The 23115-nt window shown below is 40.4% G+C and overlaps 2 protein-coding genes across 2 annotated transcripts in view; one reads left to right on the top strand and one right to left on the bottom strand.

Annotated features, from left to right (window-relative positions):
* LOC306857725 (protein shisa-9A-like) overlaps positions 1-5422 on the bottom strand; it is a 37951-nt gene extending 32529 nt beyond the window's left edge. The window contains exons 1-2 of the mRNA XM_079397837.1: positions 4631-5422; positions 2648-2754 (exon numbers count right to left, since the gene is read on the bottom strand). Coding sequence (XP_079253963.1) covers positions 2648-2754; positions 4631-5148 — 625 coding nt within the window. The 5' untranslated portion in view covers positions 5149-5422. The remainder of the gene's footprint in view (positions 1-2647; positions 2755-4630) is intronic.
* A 1366-nt stretch (positions 5423-6788) lies between these two features.
* Positions 6789-23115, top strand: part of cpped1 (calcineurin-like phosphoesterase domain containing 1) — a 39415-nt gene continuing 23088 nt past the window's right edge. The window contains exons 1-2 of the mRNA XM_079397862.1: positions 6789-7019; positions 10723-10941. Of these exons, the coding sequence (XP_079253988.1) occupies positions 6956-7019; positions 10723-10941 (283 nt within the window). The 5' untranslated portion in view covers positions 6789-6955. The remainder of the gene's footprint in view (positions 7020-10722; positions 10942-23115) is intronic.

Below are 23115 nucleotides of genomic sequence, written 5' to 3'. Positions count from 1 at the left end.
CAAGAATAATCACACGGATGAAGAATGTATTAGGTGAGCAGAAATCCATTCTGTTCTCTCCAATTTTTCTTTTTTGCATTAAGTTACAGTGAGTATGTTAAGAACAACAGACGGGTTTTACTCTCGCTGATCTTTTAAGTCCATACAGCACATGCAGATGTGTTTTTAGCACCTGCGTATTTGCAAGCAGATCTTTGTTTCAGGTGTTTGCTTTGGCACAAGGCTTGAAATAAATACAGCATAATAGATTTCTGCTGTTTCTTTTGGGAAACCCCATTAAGGTAATTAGTTTTAGATGTGGCATTGGAAAAAGCTCTACTTCATCTGCAAGGTTCAGTTGCTCAGTGTGCTGTGGGAGCAACTGAAATGCTTTTGTTCCTCAATTCAGGTCACTGACACACAGAATTTAACATCCTGTACTGTACAATGATTGAAATCTCACTGGGCTAAAGTCTTAATTATTTCATGCCATGACCAAAAAAGTACCATTCTGCATTCAATACTTTTTTTTTTCTATTTCTTCTTAAAGCCACGGGTACTCTCGTAATTCCAAGCTGTGATGGTAATGGAGCACAGTACTGTATCCTCCAGAAACCTGGATCATTGTGAAAAAAGGGTCTAGTAATTTTGCACTTTCAGTGAGGTAACTAGACCTCTTTGATGGGATCATTCGGCACACGGTGGGTGAGCATCTGGATTGTCAGCGTCTTAGAGGAGGAATATGAAGAGATGAGAATTCCAGAATACAGTTACTGCTTGATTGGTTTATTTGAAAAAATAATTTCCCCCAAAGTCCATATGAGCATGAGCGAATCTGAATATGACAAGAATACAAAATAAGGAATGTATAACATATTTTCTTCTTGTATGCCCTTAAATCGTTCTCAGTATCACATATAAGAGTGATTAGGGGGGAATCCAGTTGTGTAATCTAACTAGGTTTAAATATTGAAATAATAACAGTAGTTAACCTACAGCATACGCAGAGTCTTTCTGTCATCTCATGTTGAAAGAAATAATCTCACACCAGTCATTTAAGAGTGTATGAACTTCTATAATGACACATATAGCAGATTTGATAATCTTCTGTGTTACGGCATTCAAAAGACACAAACCTTTATCAATAGACTTAGGCTTTATTCTTATCTAAACTTAGTCAGAAAAAGTATCTTTAAACTTTAAAACATAACTTTATGTTTTAATTACAAGATCTTATGACCTGCCACTCAGGTGTCAATACAGAAAACTCTCATATTAAGGTCCTCTGCATAATCGCTGGAATTACTTGCTCTTAGGTCCTGTTCTCTTGATTTCGGTTCAAATCATTATCTCATATGGAGTAACTCAGTGGACTGTGTATTAAATCATTGGGGTCAGAGGTTAAAAGCAGTCCACGTAATTACACTCAGGTTTATGGATTAAAAGCCAGTACTGCAAGAATCATGATCTGGGAATAAGAGGGTTAGCCAAAGCCACTCTTTGAATGACCTTTTGTGTAATAGAGAACAGAACTGACATTATACTGATTTCATAGTTACATTTATAAATCAAGCTTGTTAATGGTTGGTGCGACATTCCATATTAATGGTTGCCTGTGAAACAAAACTTTCATCATCCACACACTGTTAAAAATCTTTTTTTTTTTCAGTGCATCTTTTTAATTTAAGACACTACAGTGCAGGTGTAGAACAGGTGGATAAATAAAAAATAAAGTAAAACCCCTCCAGACTCATACGAAAAGGCTCTTTCACAGCACCATTGATGTTCTGTATAGCACTTTGAAAGCATGATTCTTTGTGCAACCAAAAAAAGAGTTCTATTTAGCACCAAAAAGGGTTGTGCTACTGTTAAAACCAAAAACCCTCACAAGTCTAGTGCTCTTACCATGTTCCTGAGATATATCTACGTATTATTGCTCTTAGTCTTTGTTCATAATAAAGAAATGTAACATAAAAGTAATCTGAGTTTTCAAAAACTTTTGATGGAGATATCTACAATATGCATGGCAGTGAAGAAAGAGTGACATTCTCTTTGCAATTATATGAAAGGGAAATTTCTCCAGCTACTGACTCACATCCTCAGTGTCAACCAAAATGGATCCCTCTGAGGGGGGCTTTGATATTCTCACTGTATTTTGTGCTATTTCAACACAGATATATTTAGGGAGCTGATAACCACAGAGGGGGTGATGTAATCAGAATCGCAACAAATGAGAGTTTAAACATTTATGATAGGGCCATTCATTTCGAGCGGTTTTCAACAATACCATACACAGAACTGCAGCAACAACCCACGGCAGTCACCATAAATAGGCTTATTTCACAACAGCATTGTGCTCACAGCATCTCCTTTCTCTTACACATATCTGTATATGCTAAGCATAGAATATGAAAATCAAAAAGTGGTGCAGAACCACAAGCAAAACTTTGAATACTTAATATGGTATATGTATCATTTATAACTACATGTGTAATTCAGTACACAAATGCATTGTATTGTGTAGATGTTATGGTATACTGAGCACTCGAGCCAGGAGAAACATGCTTTTAGACTGTTTCAGGCTATTTTCATAAGAGCATATATGTAGTGCATAGTTTATGCTGAGTTCGTGGGAAAAGATAGGAAGTATAGGCTACAATCAACTTACGCATGTTGTTTGCTCTCGCCTGCACAGTGTCATAATGCTGTGTGTGCATTCCGATGGTCTCCTCGTGCTGACCCTGACGGGCGCCTTGCATGACACTCGCAACAGCTCTGTCGAAGAACAAGCATTTGTTAGCTTAGTATTCCATTGAATTGCCTTGCATTGTGTAATCGGCCTTTATTTAGATATCAAAGAAAGGCGTACAGTGATATATTGTCAGTAGACTGACATCTATTCATTCAGTGCTATAGCTGCCGCTGTCCAGAGTGCTGATTCAAAGGGAACAGGTTTTTCTGTGAGCCGCTCTTTCAGCAACCTGCACACTGTGGGCTGTGAAGCTCTCATCAGAGGTTTTGACCCACAGATCAGTAGGAACAAGAGATTTCCACCTCCACCATTCAAGCTGAGTAACCAAAGGGTAAAAAACTGACAACCGGATGTTATGCAATATAATGTAATATTTAAAATGGTTTGTACAGTTCTTGCGGTTTACATGTGCAAGTTAACCGTGTTTTCATGTGGATCTCTTGAGATCTGTGATTCAAGAAAGCCTTTAAAAAGAGAGCTTGCATAACACAAATTCATGAATTTAGAAAGCTTAATGAAGATTCAAGGGATTGTTTTTGCTCTACTTAAGCATGAATATGCATGGGAAGAATAGGCACAACAGCAAATGCAGAGCTTTGACAAGCAACACTCAAAAGCCACAAAAGATTGGTCTTAGTGAGAAAATTCTTTGTTGGAGATTTTGTAATCCATTCTTGGATGGAGTTAACAATGTTCACCCTTTTGCTGTTTTTAAATTGCTTTTAATGGTTGGTCTACTACACACATGCACCAAACGGATATCATTCACTGTTGCCATGCTGTTTTTCAGTGTCTGGCACCACACTGTAAAAAAAAATCCGTAAAATTTACGTAAAAAAACTGGCAGCTGTGGTTATCAGAATTCTACAGTAAAAAATACGGTAGCAACGTTTTAGGTTTTACCTTAAATTTACAGTTAAATACTGTAATTTCTTTAACTGATATAATCTTAATATACCATCCTATTAAAGAACTGAAATCTGTTTTGTTCCTTTGAAATACACTGATAACCACCAAATGCGGGTGATTATGAGAAAGTCACATGATGAACCAAAGCCCATCACAAGCAACTTTTACACAATAGAATATGCAGAAGGTGCACAGTGTCATTCACACAAGCACTAAATACCATCATGGTGAGACTCATTAAACTGAAATATGCTATAAACATTAATTTAACAACATTAGATGTAACATACAACCCTAATAAACATAACCGATAAGAAAAAACTAAGAAGAAACAGTTATTTCAAAGAAAAAAATGTCAAATTCAAACAGAATTTGAAATGGAATGCAGGGAATTCTGGGAACGTCAGTTTACGGTTTTTCCCCGTAAATTTTACAGGAACTTTCCGTTAACCATGTAACAGGTTTTTACCGTAGCATTTTCACAGTTTTTTACCGTTAAAATCATGATCATTTTTTACAATGCATGAGCGTTTTCCCTCTTTCTCCCTTTTATTTTCTCTGTCAGAATTGAGTTCAATAATACAATCTTTACAACAAAACGCATTTCGCAACATCTGAGATCTGTTGCATTCAGTTATGTCTAGCTTTTTTTGAACGCACCGTGAGTGAACGACCCTAGCAGTCACACACACTGGAGCGTTCTTACGTTCAAAAACAGAGAGATACACGATTTAATGCAACCTGATCGGAATTCTGTGAGATCAGGTTGATTTAATGGCATCTTGAGGTGCGTTTTAAAAAGTTTTACTTCTCTTAACTTGACAGAGCTCATGGCATAAGACGTGTGGAACATCAAAGACATCCATATAAGGAAGCACATTTACAAAAAACGAAAAAGAATCAATGGCAAAGCACTAAGCATTTTTGCTCACATTCAAAAGGAAATTAAAAGAAGACTTCGTCAAGCCATCATAACTATGAGTTACTTACCGAGACATGCTTTCTCTGTGAGGTCTGTGAGCCTTTTCTAGTCCAAGTTTGGTAAATATCCCGACTAGTGCCATGATTGCCACTACTCCACATATTACATACACAATCAAGTTTGTTTTATCCTTGGTTGGATCGTGTCTAGGGTCTAGGGTTTTCTTATAGGGTGTCTGTCCTGTTAGCCATACTGGTGTATCGTAATTTTTGCAGTTGCTCTGATCCAAACGAGAGTTTTTATAAGCGCAGCAAAATCTGAAGCCACAAGTGCCGCAACAGTATAAATAATCGCCAGTTTGGCAAATGAACGGAGGGTCCCACTGTCCCATGACATCATAGTAACCCCGACATCTGTCCTCAGTATGTGGAGGTTCAGAAACGCTCTCCTCATCCCGGGACCCATTGGATCCAGAGAGCATTATAAAGCCCTCGAGCTGCTGCTGCTGCGCTTCCCCGACCGCGCTGCACAACAGCACCAGAACTTTGACCAAGAAGTATTCTAACAGCAAGACTGTCCATTTCATCCTGTAGTCTCCTGGAGGCTTCCTTTGGAGGACAAACTGAGACAGAGAAACGACTTGGTACTACCACTGACAGCAGGGCAAAAATCCACACGAGTGAACAAAGCCATACGGAGAGGTTTGCATTTTAAAAGAGGTAAATTAAGACCGCAGATGTTTGTAAAGCCCACTCTGACAGCTGTTGATCTCAGTCCCAATTGTTCTGTTGATTCTCAAGTACTTTTAGCGCTCTGAAACCACTGCGCCAACTACCCTGAAGGCTGTCTTTGTTTGCGATGATGACAGGAGAGCTGAGGCAGAACTGTGGAGCGCGCGCGCTGAGAATGGGAGAGACAGTGCGTAAAGGGAAGGAGGAGACATGGGAGGGATTGGACAAGAAAAAAGTGTTCTGTAGTAAAGAACCACAGAGAAAAGTTGCCAGAACCCTTATTAATATGCAACTTGCAAACGAATATAATTTCTTGGCGTGTAAAATATAGGCCTACAAAAGGCTCCTGTCTTAAAAAAATATATAATTGCAAAATAGCTACTGCAATCAGATCGCAAACCAGTTCTGTTAAGTGTCACTTGACACGAGAAAACACCTATGCTAAATGGATTGTGGTTTCTTTGCGCAGTGCTTGGGTCTTCGCAACCCCTTTGCGAGCGTCTCCAGTGCCTCTATTGTATAAAATCATCTAATTTAAATGTTCATGGTACTAGTAATTCATTTTCTACTCGTCCAGTGAACAGAAAAGAGTTTGGTGAGAAGAGATACTTCATGCGTTTGGATATTATCAGCGAAAGGATATTTGCCATTCGTCTAAGTAAAAGTTTAGAAGGTTTAAAACTTGGGGCTTCATTTTATAACCTTAACATATTATTTTAGTCAATATACTGGTAGAATAGGGAGCAGTGAGATCCATTGTGCCATTCCGTAGCCATAACAAATATTGGAAAGCATATCGTTTGTCTTTCTTTCTTTCTTTCTTTCTTTCTTTCTTTCTTTCTTTCTGCATTTTATTTTATTTATCTTAGCCTATTTTATTTTACAGCCGATCCCAACCCATTTGAATTGATAGAGAGCCACAGAGTAGGCTAGGTAGAATAAAATGTTCCCTATGGTGTGACAAATAATTAAGCTTTTTATATTACGGACATAGCCTACATATTTTTTATGCCAAATAGGCCTATATGCAAAATGCGTCTGACCATATGTAGAACCACATTTGATATGAACCTATTTTGATTGATTTACAGTGTTTTTCTATGTAGATAGGCATACATTACATTGATATATGCAAAAAAAAAATAAAAATAAAAAAGAGAGAAAGAGAGAAAAACATGAGAAAAACGGCTGAAAACAATAAAAATGTGATTTTTTTTTTGTTTTTATTCGACACTGCTAACACTGTCAACCATCAAATATCACATTTATCGCGAACGACGTTGTTGTCTATCGATTAAAATTCCATCGAGTTATATCCCTGCTGTATTTCAGATTTGAATTTTATTTTAGGCTACCTTGAAGTTTTTTGGATGCTGTGCATTTTGAAAGTAGCGTCATTGTCTTTAATTTTGTAAATCGTAAAATATATCCAGCATTAGAGAGACGACTTTTGATTCAGTCAGCCTGTCGTTGTCCACTTTGAACATCCCCAGACATTGCTAATACATCACCAAACGCATCGATTCACAAACGCACTCATTTAGTAACCAATGACTTTGTCAGATTTCACAACGAACGTCCAAAACACGATAACGAAACGTACGAAATATAGTTTGAACAGTTTAGTATCCTATACTAGGTAACGTTAGTGTACGCGTTTCAATGGCAGTGGACGGAAGTGTCTTTCTGAGAGCGAAGGATCGGAGTTATAAGGGGCTGACAGAAGGTACGGTTAGCCGAGGCTAGCTAGCGTCTTTATATTACAGATATTGCTGTAACGCTTTGAATTACGGTTTAAGGTCGTTTATGTATTTTATGAACTCTGCTTGTAATCTAAGTTTACAATCTATTGTAAACTCGTTAGATGTTGACTGGTGTCCAATAAGTCTTTGACAAGCACAGACTTTCTACTTTACAGCAAAGTATTTGCTATGTCAGGAATAACAAACCGCTTTGGCATTGAGCTGTAGATAGTTGCAATGTAGTTTAGATAGAAACTGACATATCACGTGACGTACACAAAACAGAGTTAACCTAATATTACAGTAAATAGGATAAAATGTGGTAAATCAGTAATAAAAAAACCCTGATTTCATTTGGGTGGCAAATGGTCATCTTAGACCAAACTTAAAAACAAAACTAAACTTATCTCCTTAAAACCAAAACCAGGAACAATTTGCAATATGCCCAATAATATGCAGATATTTACATAAGAAAATCTGACAGTTTTGTAAATACTGGTACATACATAACAGCAGAATTGCTGCAGTAAGTATCCGACTGGACAACAGCCTCTGTCCCTCTGACATTAACTGCAAATAATATGGGTAGCATTCTCTAAAAAAGTGAATTAAATAAATAAAAATAAACAAAATGTTACAATCCTGTAAGGTGCAATTAAATATTTAAGTATGTATCGTTGTTTTCCCCCGACTGTCCATTACCTTTCTATCAGAACAAAAGCCTCAGATGATTGCTTCACTTAAATTCGCAGTGAATATTGTGATGTAAATCATAGTGAAATGGATGATCATAACGTTTTTGATAAAAAAAAGTATAAATAAGCATTCATAGATAAACCGTTCACAATAACATCAACAGTGTTGAGGGTAACGCATTACAAGTAATGCAAGTTACGTAATCAGATTGCTTTTTTCAAGTAAATAGTAAAGTAACACATTACTTTTTAATTTACAAGAAAATATCTCAGTTACTTTTTTCCCATTTATTGACTCCCCGTGTTGGCATTGTGTGCGCTGTGTGAACATGATGTTACTGTAGCTCTAGACTAAATGTGAATGTGCATTAATTCATCCCACTTGCAAAAAAACGAATTAAAACTCAGAATATGACGCAAACCTGCAATAATTAAATATGTTAAACAACACAAATGTATCTAATCCCGTTTTATTAACCAATGTCTTTGCTGCTGACCTTTGATGATCCAGTATAACCATACTACGAAGAAAAAATGACTATAAACTAACAATTCTTGCTTCATTGTTTTTTTTTTTATTGCTGAAGAGTGTTGAACCTTCTTCTCCTGCGTTCTACTGTACTTTTCCTTCAGCCTGAGGTTTATTCATTACACTTTTTGGTGTGAAGGGGCTTTTTCATTTGCTATAAATAGAACTTCTTATATTAAAAACAATCAAGCCCTGCTCATGTTTAAAAAGTAACGCAAAAGTAACGTAATGCATTACTTTCCATAAAAAGTAATTAAGTAATGTAATTAGTTACTTTTTTAGGGAGTAACGCAATATTGTAATGCATTACTTTCAAAAGTAACTTTCCCCAAAACTGGACATCAATAAGATGCATTTAGAAAATAGATTTATATTTTTCAATTTGTGCTGACTTTAAACTTTGATTTGGTGTTTTTCAGTGTGCAAGTGTTTTTCAGTGTTTTGTGTCCCTGTGTGCTTCCTCTGCTTGACTGTTTATGTAAATCCAGTCTGAAATCTTCATCTCAGACTAATTTCTTGCTTATTCTTTGCTTTGCGCAGGCAGTGTTGACATCTGCAACTATTTTCCTTTTTTTATGTGTGAAAAACCTACAGCAGTGGCTGTTAGTGATGCTGTGAGTTGAGTTGATATTTTAATGCTTTATCACAGGAGGCTTTTATCTTGACTTATGATTAGGTTAGCAGTATTTGAAAGCTCTGGGAGTCATCTGAGATATCCCTCTGATTTATGTTTGCTGAAAGAGGCTTGTGCTTATCGGCTGTCATGGGAGCTTTGTCTGCTCTTCTCAATTCATGTTGTTTAAAGTTGCCTGAAAATAGTTTGCAGTCTCTGGGGACTGCACATGAAAGAGTTAGACAACAAACAAGATTCCAGGCAGCAGATGGTACATTTTAAATGCTTTTTGAGTTGGTCAGAAATCATGTGTTTTCATTTTATTTATTTTTACCAGGTTTTGTGCTTTCCCAAAGAGATGCTCGAAACATAGCAAACACTTCATATTGTTAGAATGACAAAACGATTGGAACAACATGGTTGCTCCATAGGGACTGAGGTTGAAACTTCATGGGCTTCATTACTAATTAAAATGCAGCTCATTTTTGATAGTGTTTTTGAATTGGAAGTTTTTTAATAAAATTACACAATAGGTTTTGTATCCGAGAACTGATTCTTATTCAGAATTCTGTTTACAATTCTGACACATGGATTCTTTCACAATGCCAATGAAATACCATGCTGAAATACGCTGACAGAGTTTCCTGGGTCAGTTATTAAATAGTGCTGCAGCACCACTATCTATTCTAGAGTGCTGAACAGTGTAGTGGGAATATTGAACAAATGACTCTTCTGAGCCAGTTCTTTTTAGTAAATCGGAAACATACTATGCATCCAGTGTAGTCCTTAACAAATGACATGTGGTAAACTTTTAACAAATCAAAAAGCATACACCCCAACCAGTGTAGCCTGGCCACAGAATGAATGACTCCTATGAGCCAGTTCTTTTTAGTGAATCAAAAAACATGCACCACAGTCAGTGTAGCCCGGTCACCAAATGAAAGAATCTTGAAACAGTTATTTCCAAGTAATCGAACTCCCCAACATATGACTTTTATGAGCTGGCTCTTTTTAGTGAATCAGAAATCTATACAGCAAGAAGTGTAGTCCAACTGCCAATAAATGACTTTTTTGCCAGTTGTTTTTAGTAATCAAAAATGTACAGCCCAACTCCACAACAATCATCTCTTATGGGCCAGTTCTTTTTAGTGAACCAGACAATTTACAATTAATTGTGAGACATAAATGTTTGTGGTTACTGACTAGTTGTTCATATGACAATGTGTAGATATGGATAAATCGGAATCATAAAATATTTTTCCCTACTAGGATGCACTGTCAGGATCAGGAACAGATAGAAATTCTCTATTTTTCTTCTAGCTATTGATGCTTGCTGCTCTGTCAAAAACCTCTTCACAGTGTAAGTGAGTATAGTGGAAAGCAAAGACAAGACTTGTATGATGTTCCCAGCAGGGGTATCTTCTTCATTTATATTTTGACCGAGTTTTAATGCAGGAAGTTTCTCAAAGAATCATGGGTAAGAACTGTTTCTGAGCTGTATTTGTGCTGTAAACCCTGAGGTGTGAAATTCGACTTTTTTTCCTGCAGTTTTTGTTTCCTTATAACACAAGAACTGCTGTGAAGGTGATATATACAGCTGAAGTTTCTATACGACAAGCGAGACGAACGTTTCCACACGTTCCAGGTGTTAGAGCTGTGCCCTTAACTGACTCTCTCACTTGAGATGAAGATTTTTATAAATATTTTAAACAGTTTGATTGTTAGCATCTTATGTTATGTTTAAATATGCAAAACATTGTATGCATTTTCCACAAACACAGCTTTAATAATTGAGATTTTTACAGTAGCTGGTTTGTCAGCCTCATGTTATTTTCTCCTGTCCTTCCCAGATGAACAGAAGGAGTGGAACGGGCCCTTTTACTTCATCCAGGCTGCAGACCCCCAGCTTGGCCTGATGAAGGCTTGGAGGATTGGTGACTGTGATTCAGGAGGGGATGAGTGGGCTGAGGAGGTCCAGCTCACAAATCAGGCAGTCCAGGCAATCAACAAACTACAGCCTAGACCTCGCTTCCTGGTCCTGTGTGGAGACCTAGTCCATGCTATGCCTGGTAAGACATCTGTTCCAATTTAATGGTGCCGATGGAATGCTAAAGAATAGATTTCTCTCTTAATAATCTGAAGAACCTATTTTTTGTGCTTTCATTGATGTTAAAGGTTCTTCATGGGACTCTCAAAGAGTCTTGGGAAAGTATTAATAGTAAACAATAGTACAATAGTACTTTTAAGCAGGATGTTTGCCAAATAGGGCATATATATTCTATATATTAGAATATATTTATAGCATACTGGCAACAATATGAATTGTGTATCTGTAGAGATTTTGCTATATGGTGTTGTTGCTGAATGTATATCCGGACAGTCTTAAAGTGACAGCAGTTTAATATACCTGCTGCTTTCTGTGGTGTTATTTTGAATCTAACAACATAAGAAAATCAACCTTAAGTATTCAATGTATATTTTCCTCATACAGTGAAGAATATGCAGTGTTTTATTTTACATTTGATTATTCAATTTCTATAGTATTTCCATGCATACTGTTAAATAGACCAACCGGAAAAACTTAAGGCACATTATTTCTTTTGTATCTTTGTTTATTGTATTTGTCTTATTATTTGTAATTTGCTCATATCTTTAACAGTAAATATAAAATAACAAAATACCTCTATCAGTGATATAGTCCTAAATTGTTCCAGTGAAATAAGTTGATTAAAATAAGATTAAAATAAATGAATGCACTGATTAATCTGTTAATATTAATCTAACAATAATCACAAGACTCACTGCTCTTAATTTATTTCTTTATTATAATTTATTTGCTTATAGTCAGTCACTATCTTGGACAAAAAAATCTGTTTATATAATTTCTACCTCTGTTTTTATTTGTTGTTGCTTAAAATTTGTTTCTATATCTTATAATTGTTTGATACACGTTTAATGTTTACTTGTGAAGAGCTTGGATGCTACAATACATTGCATTTTATTAAAATAATATTTAATTTAAGTGTTTTAACATTTGAATAACAAAATACTATATTTTATATTATGATTTATATATGTTTTTATTATTATATGATTATTATGATATTATTGTGATTAATATAATATGAAGTGTGTTGAGTTGCATATTAATTATTTGAAATAAACATTGTGCAATTGAACTGGTCTTGCTGTTTACTACTAACATTTTTGAATAGGTAGATACTAGATCAATATAAAAGATTAGATGCAGGCTAAATAAGATACAGGTTCGGTTGTACAACAAAAAGGATTGAATTTATTAGAGAAAAAGCACACCTTAAGGTTAATTTATTTTATGTTTATGATTGAAGAGGCAAGGTTTGCTTCGAGAGTCTCTTTATTCTTCTGTCATCTCTAATCTTTGAGGTGGCTGTTATGAATTGGAGCTTGTGGAGCTGTGGACCATCTGCATGAGCCGACTACCTGCAATCTCTCCAATTATCTAATTGCCTCAGCTCAAAGCACACAGGGAAATAAAAAAATAACCTCTGAAGGCCAGGCGGCAGTTGTTCTGCACATATGAATGTGTTGACTGGAAGTCACCTGTGAAGGTGACGAGTGTTTGTACTTTAGGTTTCAAGTGTCAGGTCTTGTGCCGCTTCAATGTTTCTTGTGCTTGAATGTCTTGCACATGAGTGCTAGAATTAAAGTGACAGTACATTTAAAGCTGTCATAAATGCTTCTCACCAAGTGAATTTAAATCCCCCAAATGTTGACAGTAACTGGTTTTTCAATGGCTGACTTATCAGATTATCCCCTTTTAGGATCCGAGGGAACTCTGAAGTGTCATATTTGAATGATTTAATATGAGCCCAGGTTTGTGGCTTCCCTGCTGGATGCAATTTACAGGTCAGGTTATGATAAGCTGCCTGTAAAAGCACAGCTATGGAACTTTATGTGGTTTGGAGACCTTTAAAGGCCTGGCATCAACACCCATTAGTGTCAGGCCAAAAGATCAGGCAGAGGATGCCATATGCATTACACGCCATGTCCGTCATGCAGTGTGTTTTCCCTCTCTGCTCCGCACAGGCTTCACCAGACCTATGCCACTTCCACCTCACCACTTCTTCGTTAAGCATTAGGGTTTGATAGCAGAAGTCAGTGAAAGGGAACAGCTCCCTCAAAGTTTTATTTGCATTTTGCTGATCTTTGATCTTCAATCACAATAAAAATCACAGCACACCAGCAGACAAATGAAAGATAAGCAGGGGTGTAACTCTGTAACAGTGTTAGGTGATGGTTGATTATATCCAGACAAGGCTGCAAAAACACATTTTGACAAAGTGTAACATCTGCTTATGATCCTTGATGGTCGTTGGGACTTTATGTCTTATGAGACCCCTTTTAGCCTTTTGACATTTGCATATAATTCACAGACCTGGCCCCACATTCTACCTTTATATGGGTGCTAAATTGCCAATGGTTGTGCCCCCCCCACTGTCAAAAAGATGCTAAACAGATAAAACTTCTCCCACACCCAAAAGGCGATGTCTTCTCTTTACTTTCGGTGCCCTGGAGACACACATATCACCTTGGAAATCTCACGACTCCCCTTTCAGGGGGAGTCCGAGCTTCTGGCAGTTTTAAGTCCAGTAACTTTGTCGATTCACTTCGGACCAATCAACCCAATTGCTGGAATGACGAAGCTTTCACTCCCAAAGGAATTCATCAAGAATCTACGTCTTATACATGCACCAGGACACTTTACTCAGCACCAACAAAACCAATGCAAGTAACCGCTTGTTAACTATTTAGATGCGCTTCTAGGCTTTGACCCCTTTTAATTAAGGTGATGTGATTCTCTGATGGTTCTTAACAGGTTGCGGTTAGCTGATGTGTAAATCCTGCCATTACACTCTACTCTCTTGCACATGAGCTCTCTCTCTCTCTCTCTCTCTCTCTCTCTCTCCATGCCTTCCTTGCGTTGGCATCTATGCTTAATGTATGTATGTTTGTGTTTAGTTCGATGTTGCATGTTCCCCTGTAGTGTAGTTTAATAAAAATCCATATGTATTCACGCTAGGTTGTCTGTGTCTACTGCTCACAGAACGAGGTCACTTTAACATTCAGGTTTTGTTACATGCTCTGTGAGTATTTTAATTACTGTATCAGTAAGGACATTATTTTGCGTGGCCAGAGAAATAATTTTCCTTAGAGTCAATAGATGATTAAAACTGTCCGTACTGCGTAAAATCATTTTATTGTACTATTAATGCTACGGTTAATTCCTGAGGATGAATATAATTGATAACAACCCATTATGATTAATTATGTTCATCTCACTTTGAGCTAATTTGCTACAATTGGTGGAGAATGCGGACAACGTTTTAAACCTAGTTCTGTGAGCAGACTCAGTAACGATGGTGTGTTTCTTATGTGTGTTTATTCAAACTGCATCTTTTTGTGAATGAATGTGTAGGCTACACACCTACTTTCCATGCCTTAACAGTTCTCGAGTTTCTCACTGAGAAACCAGCCACTGTTAATCACTGTTAATAAGTTAACTGCAGTTTATAAATTTGACCCTATAAAACAACTAAACCTTTTATAGCGTGTCTTAATGCTATTTTATCCGCCCTAAATTGAGCGAAGAAACTCGCTATTAGCGCGAAGAAGATAGCGAGCGATGTTCCTCGCTTATCTTAAAATTAAGGCCTTATATATTGATGCCATTGGTGTTCCAATGCCATACAACTAGTTATTACTCCCGTGGGTTAAATCATTAGCATAGCTAACTAATGGATGCCCCCTCGCCCGATCACGGAGCAAAATTAATCTTAGAATACTGCAGGTCAGTATCGGATTCTGGGAGTCTTAAAATCTTGATCAAGTAATTGTTGCAACAACCGCATAAGTCCCATATATCTGGCGAAGAAACCCCAGATCGGCAGCGCGTATAAATAGTTTTATATTAAGGTTATCTGATCTTGGGTGAAGAATCCCCACTTTCAGTTTTGAACAGCATAAGCCCCATATCTGATTAGTAAATCTCAGATCAGCAGCGCATAGAGTTTTAGATTAAATCTATTTAATATTGGGCGAAGAAAATCCCCACTTTCGGGTTTTTGTTTTAAACCGCATGAAGTCTCTCCTGAACAGATAAAATCTCTTCAGGACAGCGGCTTTTTTTTTAGCACGTCATCTGTTTATTGTCGCATATCATTGCATTCATATTAATCCACTGATGTGATGCAGGGCAATCGTGGATAGAGAGTTGGACTTGTAACCTGAAGGTCATGGGTTCGAGTCTCAGGTCCGGCAGGGATTGTAGGTGGGGGGAGTGAATAACAAACACTCTCTCCACCCTCAATACCACGACTGAGGTGAGACCCTTGAGCAAGGCACCGAACCCCCAACTGTTCCCCGGGCGCTGCAGCATTGGCTGCCCACTGCTCCGGGTGTATGTTCACTACTGTGTGTACACTTGGATGGGTTAAATGCAGAGCACAAATTCCGAGTATGGGTCACCATAGTTGGCCACACACCACTTCCCCCAATTGATGGTCGATTTAATGGTGTAATGCTTTGCCATTGTCTGTGACGTGAACGCGCCGTGTAAGTTATGAATGAAGTGTGAACGACAGGTCATGACTGGCTGAGGCGAGATTCCCATGCATGTTTACATCTGGCTCACGTGCATCATCGTGCACACGGCTGTTAAACCTGCATCGGTTTCTTAGCAACGTCTGACCCCGGAAAGCGATAGCGGTTCAAACTCAAGACAGCACACACGTCACAGACTAATGTAAACAGACCACTGCATGTAGCCGAAGCTACCGTGCTAACGGCCCTACATGGATAGAAGCTAAAGCCCCTTACTGTTATGTGCTGAGAGACAGAGGACCAAAAAGCAAGATTAGCGATAATACAGTCTTTAATGGAAATTAATCCCTGAGACGGGAAGGAACATAAATCTTCTCAGGGTTCTTAGGTAACAGTTCAACAGAAAACTTTGCTCGTAAAACTGGAACATAAACTGCAGGTAGCAGATAATTTCAGCTGGAACTCTTGATGCGCAGCAATGCGTTGGGTGAAGTTGAGGTCCCAGTGGAGACTGCAGAGAAAGGCGAAGCCCGCCGAGAGCGAGGGTACCGTAGCCTGGATGCCGCGTCTGGTCAGGAACTCAGCGTCTGAATCGGCAGGACAGAGTTCAGTGAGCGAGTAAGAGAATGGATGGATATACCGGCTCGAGGAGAGGCATCCACACGAATCACACAGGACAGAACAGGACAGGACTTTGCTTCGGCTCAACAAGATAGGTAAGAGAAGCGTCATCTGCATAGAAAGCTTGGAATAAACTGACAAAGAGACAGGGAGGGTTAGAAATAGTAGGAAGCATCAGGGGAAAAGGAGAAACAGGTGAGAGGATAGAGCGGAGATTAAGGTAAATGGGAACAGCTGAAACTGATGAGGCTAAAGAGACGGTGTAGTGAAAGAGTGTGACGTGCGGCCACAAGAGGAAGGCAGAGAAGCGAGGAACCCGGATCATGACACTTACCTTAGCTGTTAGCATCCGACTAACACTCCACAGTTTCTTTCTGTTCCACCTTCTGTTGGGCTATCAATTACTTTGGTCTCCCCCACATGCTTTGGTTTATTTGTGTATTTTATTTTACTGTGTTATTTGCAGCAGTTATTTATTTATTTTATTTGGGCTTATTTTATTTCATCTACTCCAGTCTGTAGTTAAGACTAGCTACACCTATTGAGCAAAATTGAATTTACTTAGATTTTAAATCTATTTAAAAAAAATTCCATTTACTTTCCTAAGCAATTAGGACATTTTTAACTTTGTTTCTAATTTTCAATTTTATTTTGTTACCCTTTTCCTCTCCTTCCCCTATAGACATAGGTAATGCTAGCCACTGCGGTTCACAATGATCCTTCAAATCTATTAGTGGCCCATTGTCACACGTCTGATTCCCTTGCTCATTGGCATCAAGCGGCTTCATGTATCCTGGACGCTTAATCTTTCTGTTGTCCCCTCTCAATGTTCCCTGTTAGGTAGCTTAGGTAGAGTTGATGAGTCATCCATGGGGAATTCTCGGTGACTGGACTCGTCTGCCTGACCTACCCGACATGCACTGGAGGGCACCTCGGATACCTCTGACCCTGTACTCCGGGAGGCAACATGCAGCACGACATCAGCAATGGGGTACTTCAAGTGTTGTATCGACCATACTGACACATAAGGGCAATTTTGGTTAATTGCCATGTGAAGTTGCACGATGGTCCACCCTTTTGAGAGGAGCGAACTCATCCAGAGCTCGAGGCCCAAAAGGGGTCCGTGTAACTTGGGACGCACAGGCGAAACCCAAGTTTGGCTGTGCCAGATAGTCATTGACCTTTCCTCACTTGAGTGACGCAACTTTGTGCCAAAAGTCATTTCTGTTTGAGTGGTTGCCACCAAGTGCCATGGGTGCGAGTGATCGGGAGCCCCTGCAGTTGCGTGCTCGGGAGAGTCAAGGGAGATGAACCAACCATTGGAGTTCACCTGGGCGACCTCAGCTCACCACCAAGCCTAACAACATCTAAGATATAGCCATACACTTAATATGAACCTTGAAGAGGACTAGAGAGCGTCTCTGCTTTAATGTGCTTAGTCTGTCCAGCTATCTCTCTCACCACTTCCCTAAGCAGTACAACCCCGGAGAGCCCCCGCTCTGAAGTCCATGACACAGCTCCTAGAGGTGGTAGTAAGCTCTTGATTTCCCACTATTCCTTTCTACATTTGAACTTTGATTTGTTTGATTAATTTTTGTTCTGTTTGTTTTGGTTGTTTTTGTGTGCCTGGAGACCGAACCTGTCTGAACCATCAGAAAATACTTGGTAATAACGTTGATAAACCTAATAGCCTAAGTCATCAAACGACCCCCTAGGTTATCACCCATCAACAATGTTACTCATAGTTTTCGGGTGCTCACTCACACCAATTATCCACTCCTGCCTTATCAGCCACGATATTTAAGCATTTAGTTTGCGCCACTAACTGATCACACCAGTTATCCATGCAACACATAGCCCAAATATTTTAGCTCACTAAATCTGTACGGACTTGCATTGGCTTTTTGTGCTTTTCCCTCTCCACCTGTGTCCAGATCATCCAGCCCTGCCACCCACCTGATCAGCCAAAGGCTTGGCTAAGTGCTGCAAAAGACACCCTCCGGTCCGGGACCACTCCTGATCTACAGCACCTGAGCAAAACAGCTGTATGACAACCTTAACTGGTAGACAGATCATGATCAAACTAAGGCTACAGCCACAGAGAGCCAGCCAGGATCATCGGTGCTCTTGCCTACAACAGCATCATCCAGTTAACGCTGAGCGAAAGATGCCTCAACCACAAGGAGACCCGGAGGACCGGGAGCGTGTGCAGAACTGCCAGACCAGCTGGACCAGCAAGTGACAGCGGATGAAGAGGACAAGGAGCTACAGGAGGAAGTAGAAAGTTTCAGGATGCCTCTACAAAACCCACACCGACACTGAGAGAGCAGCTGGAATAGAAGGCAGAGAGGCTGCAACAGGCTGAAGCTCTCTTAAGTAATGGCCCAGGCAAACCGAAACAACGCCTGTGAATGCCACCTGCAAGCAGCCCGAGCTGAAATCCAAGTCCCTGCTCAGGAACGAGGCAACTTCAAACACCAATCAGGTAAAGTCAAACAGGCCAAGGTGAACTCAATGTCACAAATTAACTGAAATATGCTTGCAGACCACAAGGTGAACAGAAAGGGAAAACACAACACAGAATTTCCCCTGACAAGCAGGCCCAGGCCCCCCCAGCCAAGAGTCCAAACCTGCGAGGGGGGAGGGTGGGGGTGGCGAGAGCCCACTGTTCACACTTATAATAATAATAATAATTCATTACATTTATATAGCGCTTTTCTGCTTTTCTAAGCACTCAAAGCGCTCTACATTGTGAGGGGTGGTGTCTCCTCGTCCACCACCACTGTGCAGCATCCACCTGGATGATGCGACGGCAGCCATAGTGCGCCAGAACGCCCACCACACACCAGCTTACTGGTGGAGAGGAGACAGAGTGATGAAGCCAATCAGTGTAAGGGGATGATTAGGAGGCCATGATGGTCAGAGACCAATGGGGAAATTTGGCCAGGATTCCGAGGTCACACCTCTACTCTTTTCGAAAGACATCCTGGGATTTTTAATGACCACAGAGAGTCAGGACCTCGGTTTAACGTCTCATCCGAAAGACGGTGCTTTTTGACAGTATAGTGTCCCTGTCACTATACTGGGGCATTAGGACCCACACAGACCGCAGGGTGAGCACCCCCTGCTGGCCTCACTAACACCTCTTCCAACAGCAACCTAGTTTTCCCAGGAGGTCTCCCATCCAGGTACTGACCAGGCTCAACCCTGCTTAGCTTCAGTGGGCAACCAGTCTTGGGCTACAGGGTGATATGGCTGTGGCCCCACAGACCCCAACAAGCTGGCCAGAGACAATACGACTGTCAACCTAAATACTGCAGAAGGCCACCACACTTGCCTGCCTGCAAAACATGAACTGTTATGCTTGAACTTTGCCCAATGTGACCACACGAAACAGACTATCCGCTCAGGATCACCTCCAGCCTTAAGGCACACAACATGCTGTACCAGCAGTCTGAAACTGTCAAAGCGGATTACAAAAACTACAAGAAGCCTGCTACAGCCAGCTCTGAGTCTACGGCAGACGACAGAACAGGCCACAAGGGAGGAAGGCTTCAATTCCAGAACCTTCCCTCATCCAGAAATCCGCATCACATTGTGAGTCACCACCCAAGCGCCATGGCCTTCCCCTGCACAATGACCAAATGACATCTGCGGAACTCAGCCCATATGGCCTACAGAGAACACAGCGCTGCCTCCATAGAGACTGTTAAAATCCTGTCTCTGCACTCTACACCATGCCTGATTTACTCTCATCCCAAGGAGTTTCATCTGACAGCTGGATTCACCAACTACTTACTTAGTCCTGGTCTACACCAACAACATGGCCAGAACTAAAGGGGGGTTGCCCACTTCAGCAGAACACTGCTCCCACTGGAGCACTAACTACTCAGATGACAAAAGAGCCCTGCTCTGCACTTCACGAACCATCCAGCGATTTTCCAGTTACAATGGAACATGGAGAGTGATCACAGAGACGTGCCGCCAACCTGTAATGGCCCTCAACATCCAAAGCATCCATACAGGGGACCAACGCACCCAAAGCCACATGGTCAATGGCCTTTTAAGGATGCAATGTTGAGGCACGGTGTGCTGAGAGCGGGTGTTTTGTGGGTTAACAGCAAACATCTCCAACAGCAACATTTCAAGCTGGACTCCCAGTCATCACAGTACAAGTGACAGCCATCCTGATCACCCTTTAAATTGCATCGGCTCACAAAACTGCATCAGAGAGCTCCTCAGTTACACAGACTCAAATTATGCCAAGCTCAGCTTCACACGCCACCTCCTTGGCTAGGAAAAAGATGAGTTTGCCACAATGAACAAGAAGCCAGTCAAGCACCAACACTTGTCCCAGGCGTGCAACAACATCACAAGTGCATTGCATGTGAGCTATGGTCTCAACCAAGAAAGATCTGTGTCAGTCCTCACTTTCCAGTCTGCCAGCATGTCACAGACTGCAAACCCCACTGCCCAAGGAGGAGATGTGAACACCTGGCTAAGAGGCATTACAGATAGTCTCACCCACAAGACCATTGAACTTTTAATATTCTGAGTAATAGTCACGATTCGGAAGAGACTCCTGACACACGACTCAAGCCAGAATCACCACTACGGGGAGCTAAACAAGGCCATCAGTTCCCTTAGCTACGCCTTCCCAGCCTAGCTGACACATGCCCAAAGTCGTATAGACAAGCTGGCAGTGAAAGTCTAGGATGATTTCAGGCATCAGACCACTGAGTTCCTGAGAGAGCTACTGCACATCTCATGCTGCACAGACAAGCTCAAAGTGAAAACCCAGGATAAACTCAAGGTACCAGACGGAGTGAAGCAGGAAACAAAGGAAAAAGTTGAACGGCTCCAAGAAGCCATTGCAATTGCTGAACGTGACCGACAAGAACTAAAGGCTTCCCAGAAAGACATGAGAAGACATCTACAGTCTGTAGAACCGCTACTAGAGAAAGCCAAAACAACCTTAAAACAAAGACTCTAAAATAAATGCTCTGGAAGACCACCTGAAAAGGAATTAGAGCCAAGAAAAGCGTAGCCCTCAACAGCATGACCATCGCTGAGCAGAACGGAGTCCTCCATCCAAGAATTGCTACACAATGGAAGAAGTGAATGGCCGCAAACCAAAGCATCGCCAGCCTTCACCACAGAACTCTTCCCTTCTAACAAAAGAAGAAAGCCCCTCCATGCAGACCCCGAAACTGCACATGAGACGACTCTTAAAGACCTTGATAAACTGGCTAAAACATCACCCAGTTTGACCAAATGCTACAGAAGGCCAAGATATCCAGAAGTGGAAGCTCACACGACTGACAGAAACAGGTTACACCTCCTCAGACCCACATCCAGTCCTGAGAGTCAACGTGGTGCAAAGGTCCATGAATAGGTGCATGGCTGCACTTCATCGGACCTTCAAATGGAACCACCGGAGAAGAGGCACCCAGGCGGAGACAATTCTGAACCTGACCAAGGTTAACACCCAAGCTGGGGATCCAAAGGCTGAGGAAAATTAGAAACCACATGTCATCCGTCCTGTCTGATCCACCTGCCATCTGACCAGCAGAATCCACCTGCCATCCGGCCTTCATGATCCACCTGCCATCTGACTGTCAGGATCCACCTGCCATCTGGCCTTCATGATCCACCTGCCATCTGACTGTCAGGATCTACTTGCCATCCGGATCCACCTGCCATCCGACCATCATGATCCACTGTTGTCTGAAGATGTCTCCAGGTGAACATCTTCAGCCAAAAGGGGGGATTCTGTAACATCTGCTTATGATCCTTGATGGTCGTTGGGACTTTATGTCTTAAGAGACCCCTTTTAGCCTTTTGACATTTGCATATAATTCACAGACCTGGCCCCACATTCTACCTTTATATGGGTGCTAAATTGCCAATGGTTGACCCCCCCCCCCCACCCCCACTGTCAAAAAGATGCTAAACAGATCGACTATCTGTTCTCTCCATCGGACTTCAAACACATTCCAAAGACAACTAAATGACCCTCGGTACCAGGCCTGGCTGACCAGTGGACTACCCCCACGATTACAAGACACATAACACACACACATAGAGACATTTTCTTTATTTGGACCATAATTAATCAGTTAGAAATGTATCTGGTAAATGCATGTGTTGTTTGTATGTTTCCTTATTATATTAGCCTAGTTACCACTCGTTATTCCTATTAGTAAGCTCTAAACACTCATATTCAGGTGTATGAATGTATCTATAAATGTAAGTTTGGCATCGGGCCAAAAAAAATGTTCACCACTAGATGGCGGGCCAGAACATAGTCAAAGGATAATTTAAGATATGAATTGATGAAAAATGCAACGAGAATTGCCTGTGACTGACTGTTACAATGTATTTTGTAACTGGTAGTGAACTGTTACTCTGTGTAAAATCCTGCGACAGTCATTAACAAAAAGCCACATTTGTGTGGCGGTGTCTGAACGGTGTCCGAGTATGTGAGCGGAGTGGACCATCAACAATTTCCATTTTCCATTTCAATTTAAATTCGCAACTTTGAATGGAAACCCGGCTACTGATATCAAAAACACTGCTCTGCGTCAAAAGTATTTCAATATGTTTGAAATATCACAGTTCTATGCCCGTTTCCGCCACTGAATAAAAAAATAAAAAGGTTATTGCGACTTTCTCACAATTTTGACTTTTTTTTCCACTGTTGCGAGTTAAAAAGTCATAATTCTGAGATATAAACTCGCAATTCTGAGAACATAGTCTTTTTTCCCCTCTCAAAACTGGACTTTAACTTGCAATTCTGACTCATTTGCATGTTTTATAACTGGTCTGGAGAATTGGTGCAATTTTTCCCACAGTACAGTGAAAATAGTATGATGCATTTCACGATCACATAGTGTACATCAGTGGTCGGCAATAGGTGACTTTAACTTGCAAATTCTGACTTTATAACTCGCAATTGTGAGATATGTTTGTGTATAGTTCGATGTTGCATGTTCCCCTGTAGTGTAGTTTAATAAACATCCATATGTATTCACGCTTGG

The sequence above is a fragment of the Barbus barbus genome (genome assembly GCF_936440315.1).
Source record: "Barbus barbus genome assembly, chromosome: 38".
Lineage (NCBI taxonomy): Eukaryota > Metazoa > Chordata > Actinopteri > Cypriniformes > Cyprinidae > Barbus > Barbus barbus.
The sequence above is the reverse complement of the archived record's forward strand: the minus strand, read 5'-3'. Positions and strand labels throughout refer to the sequence as shown.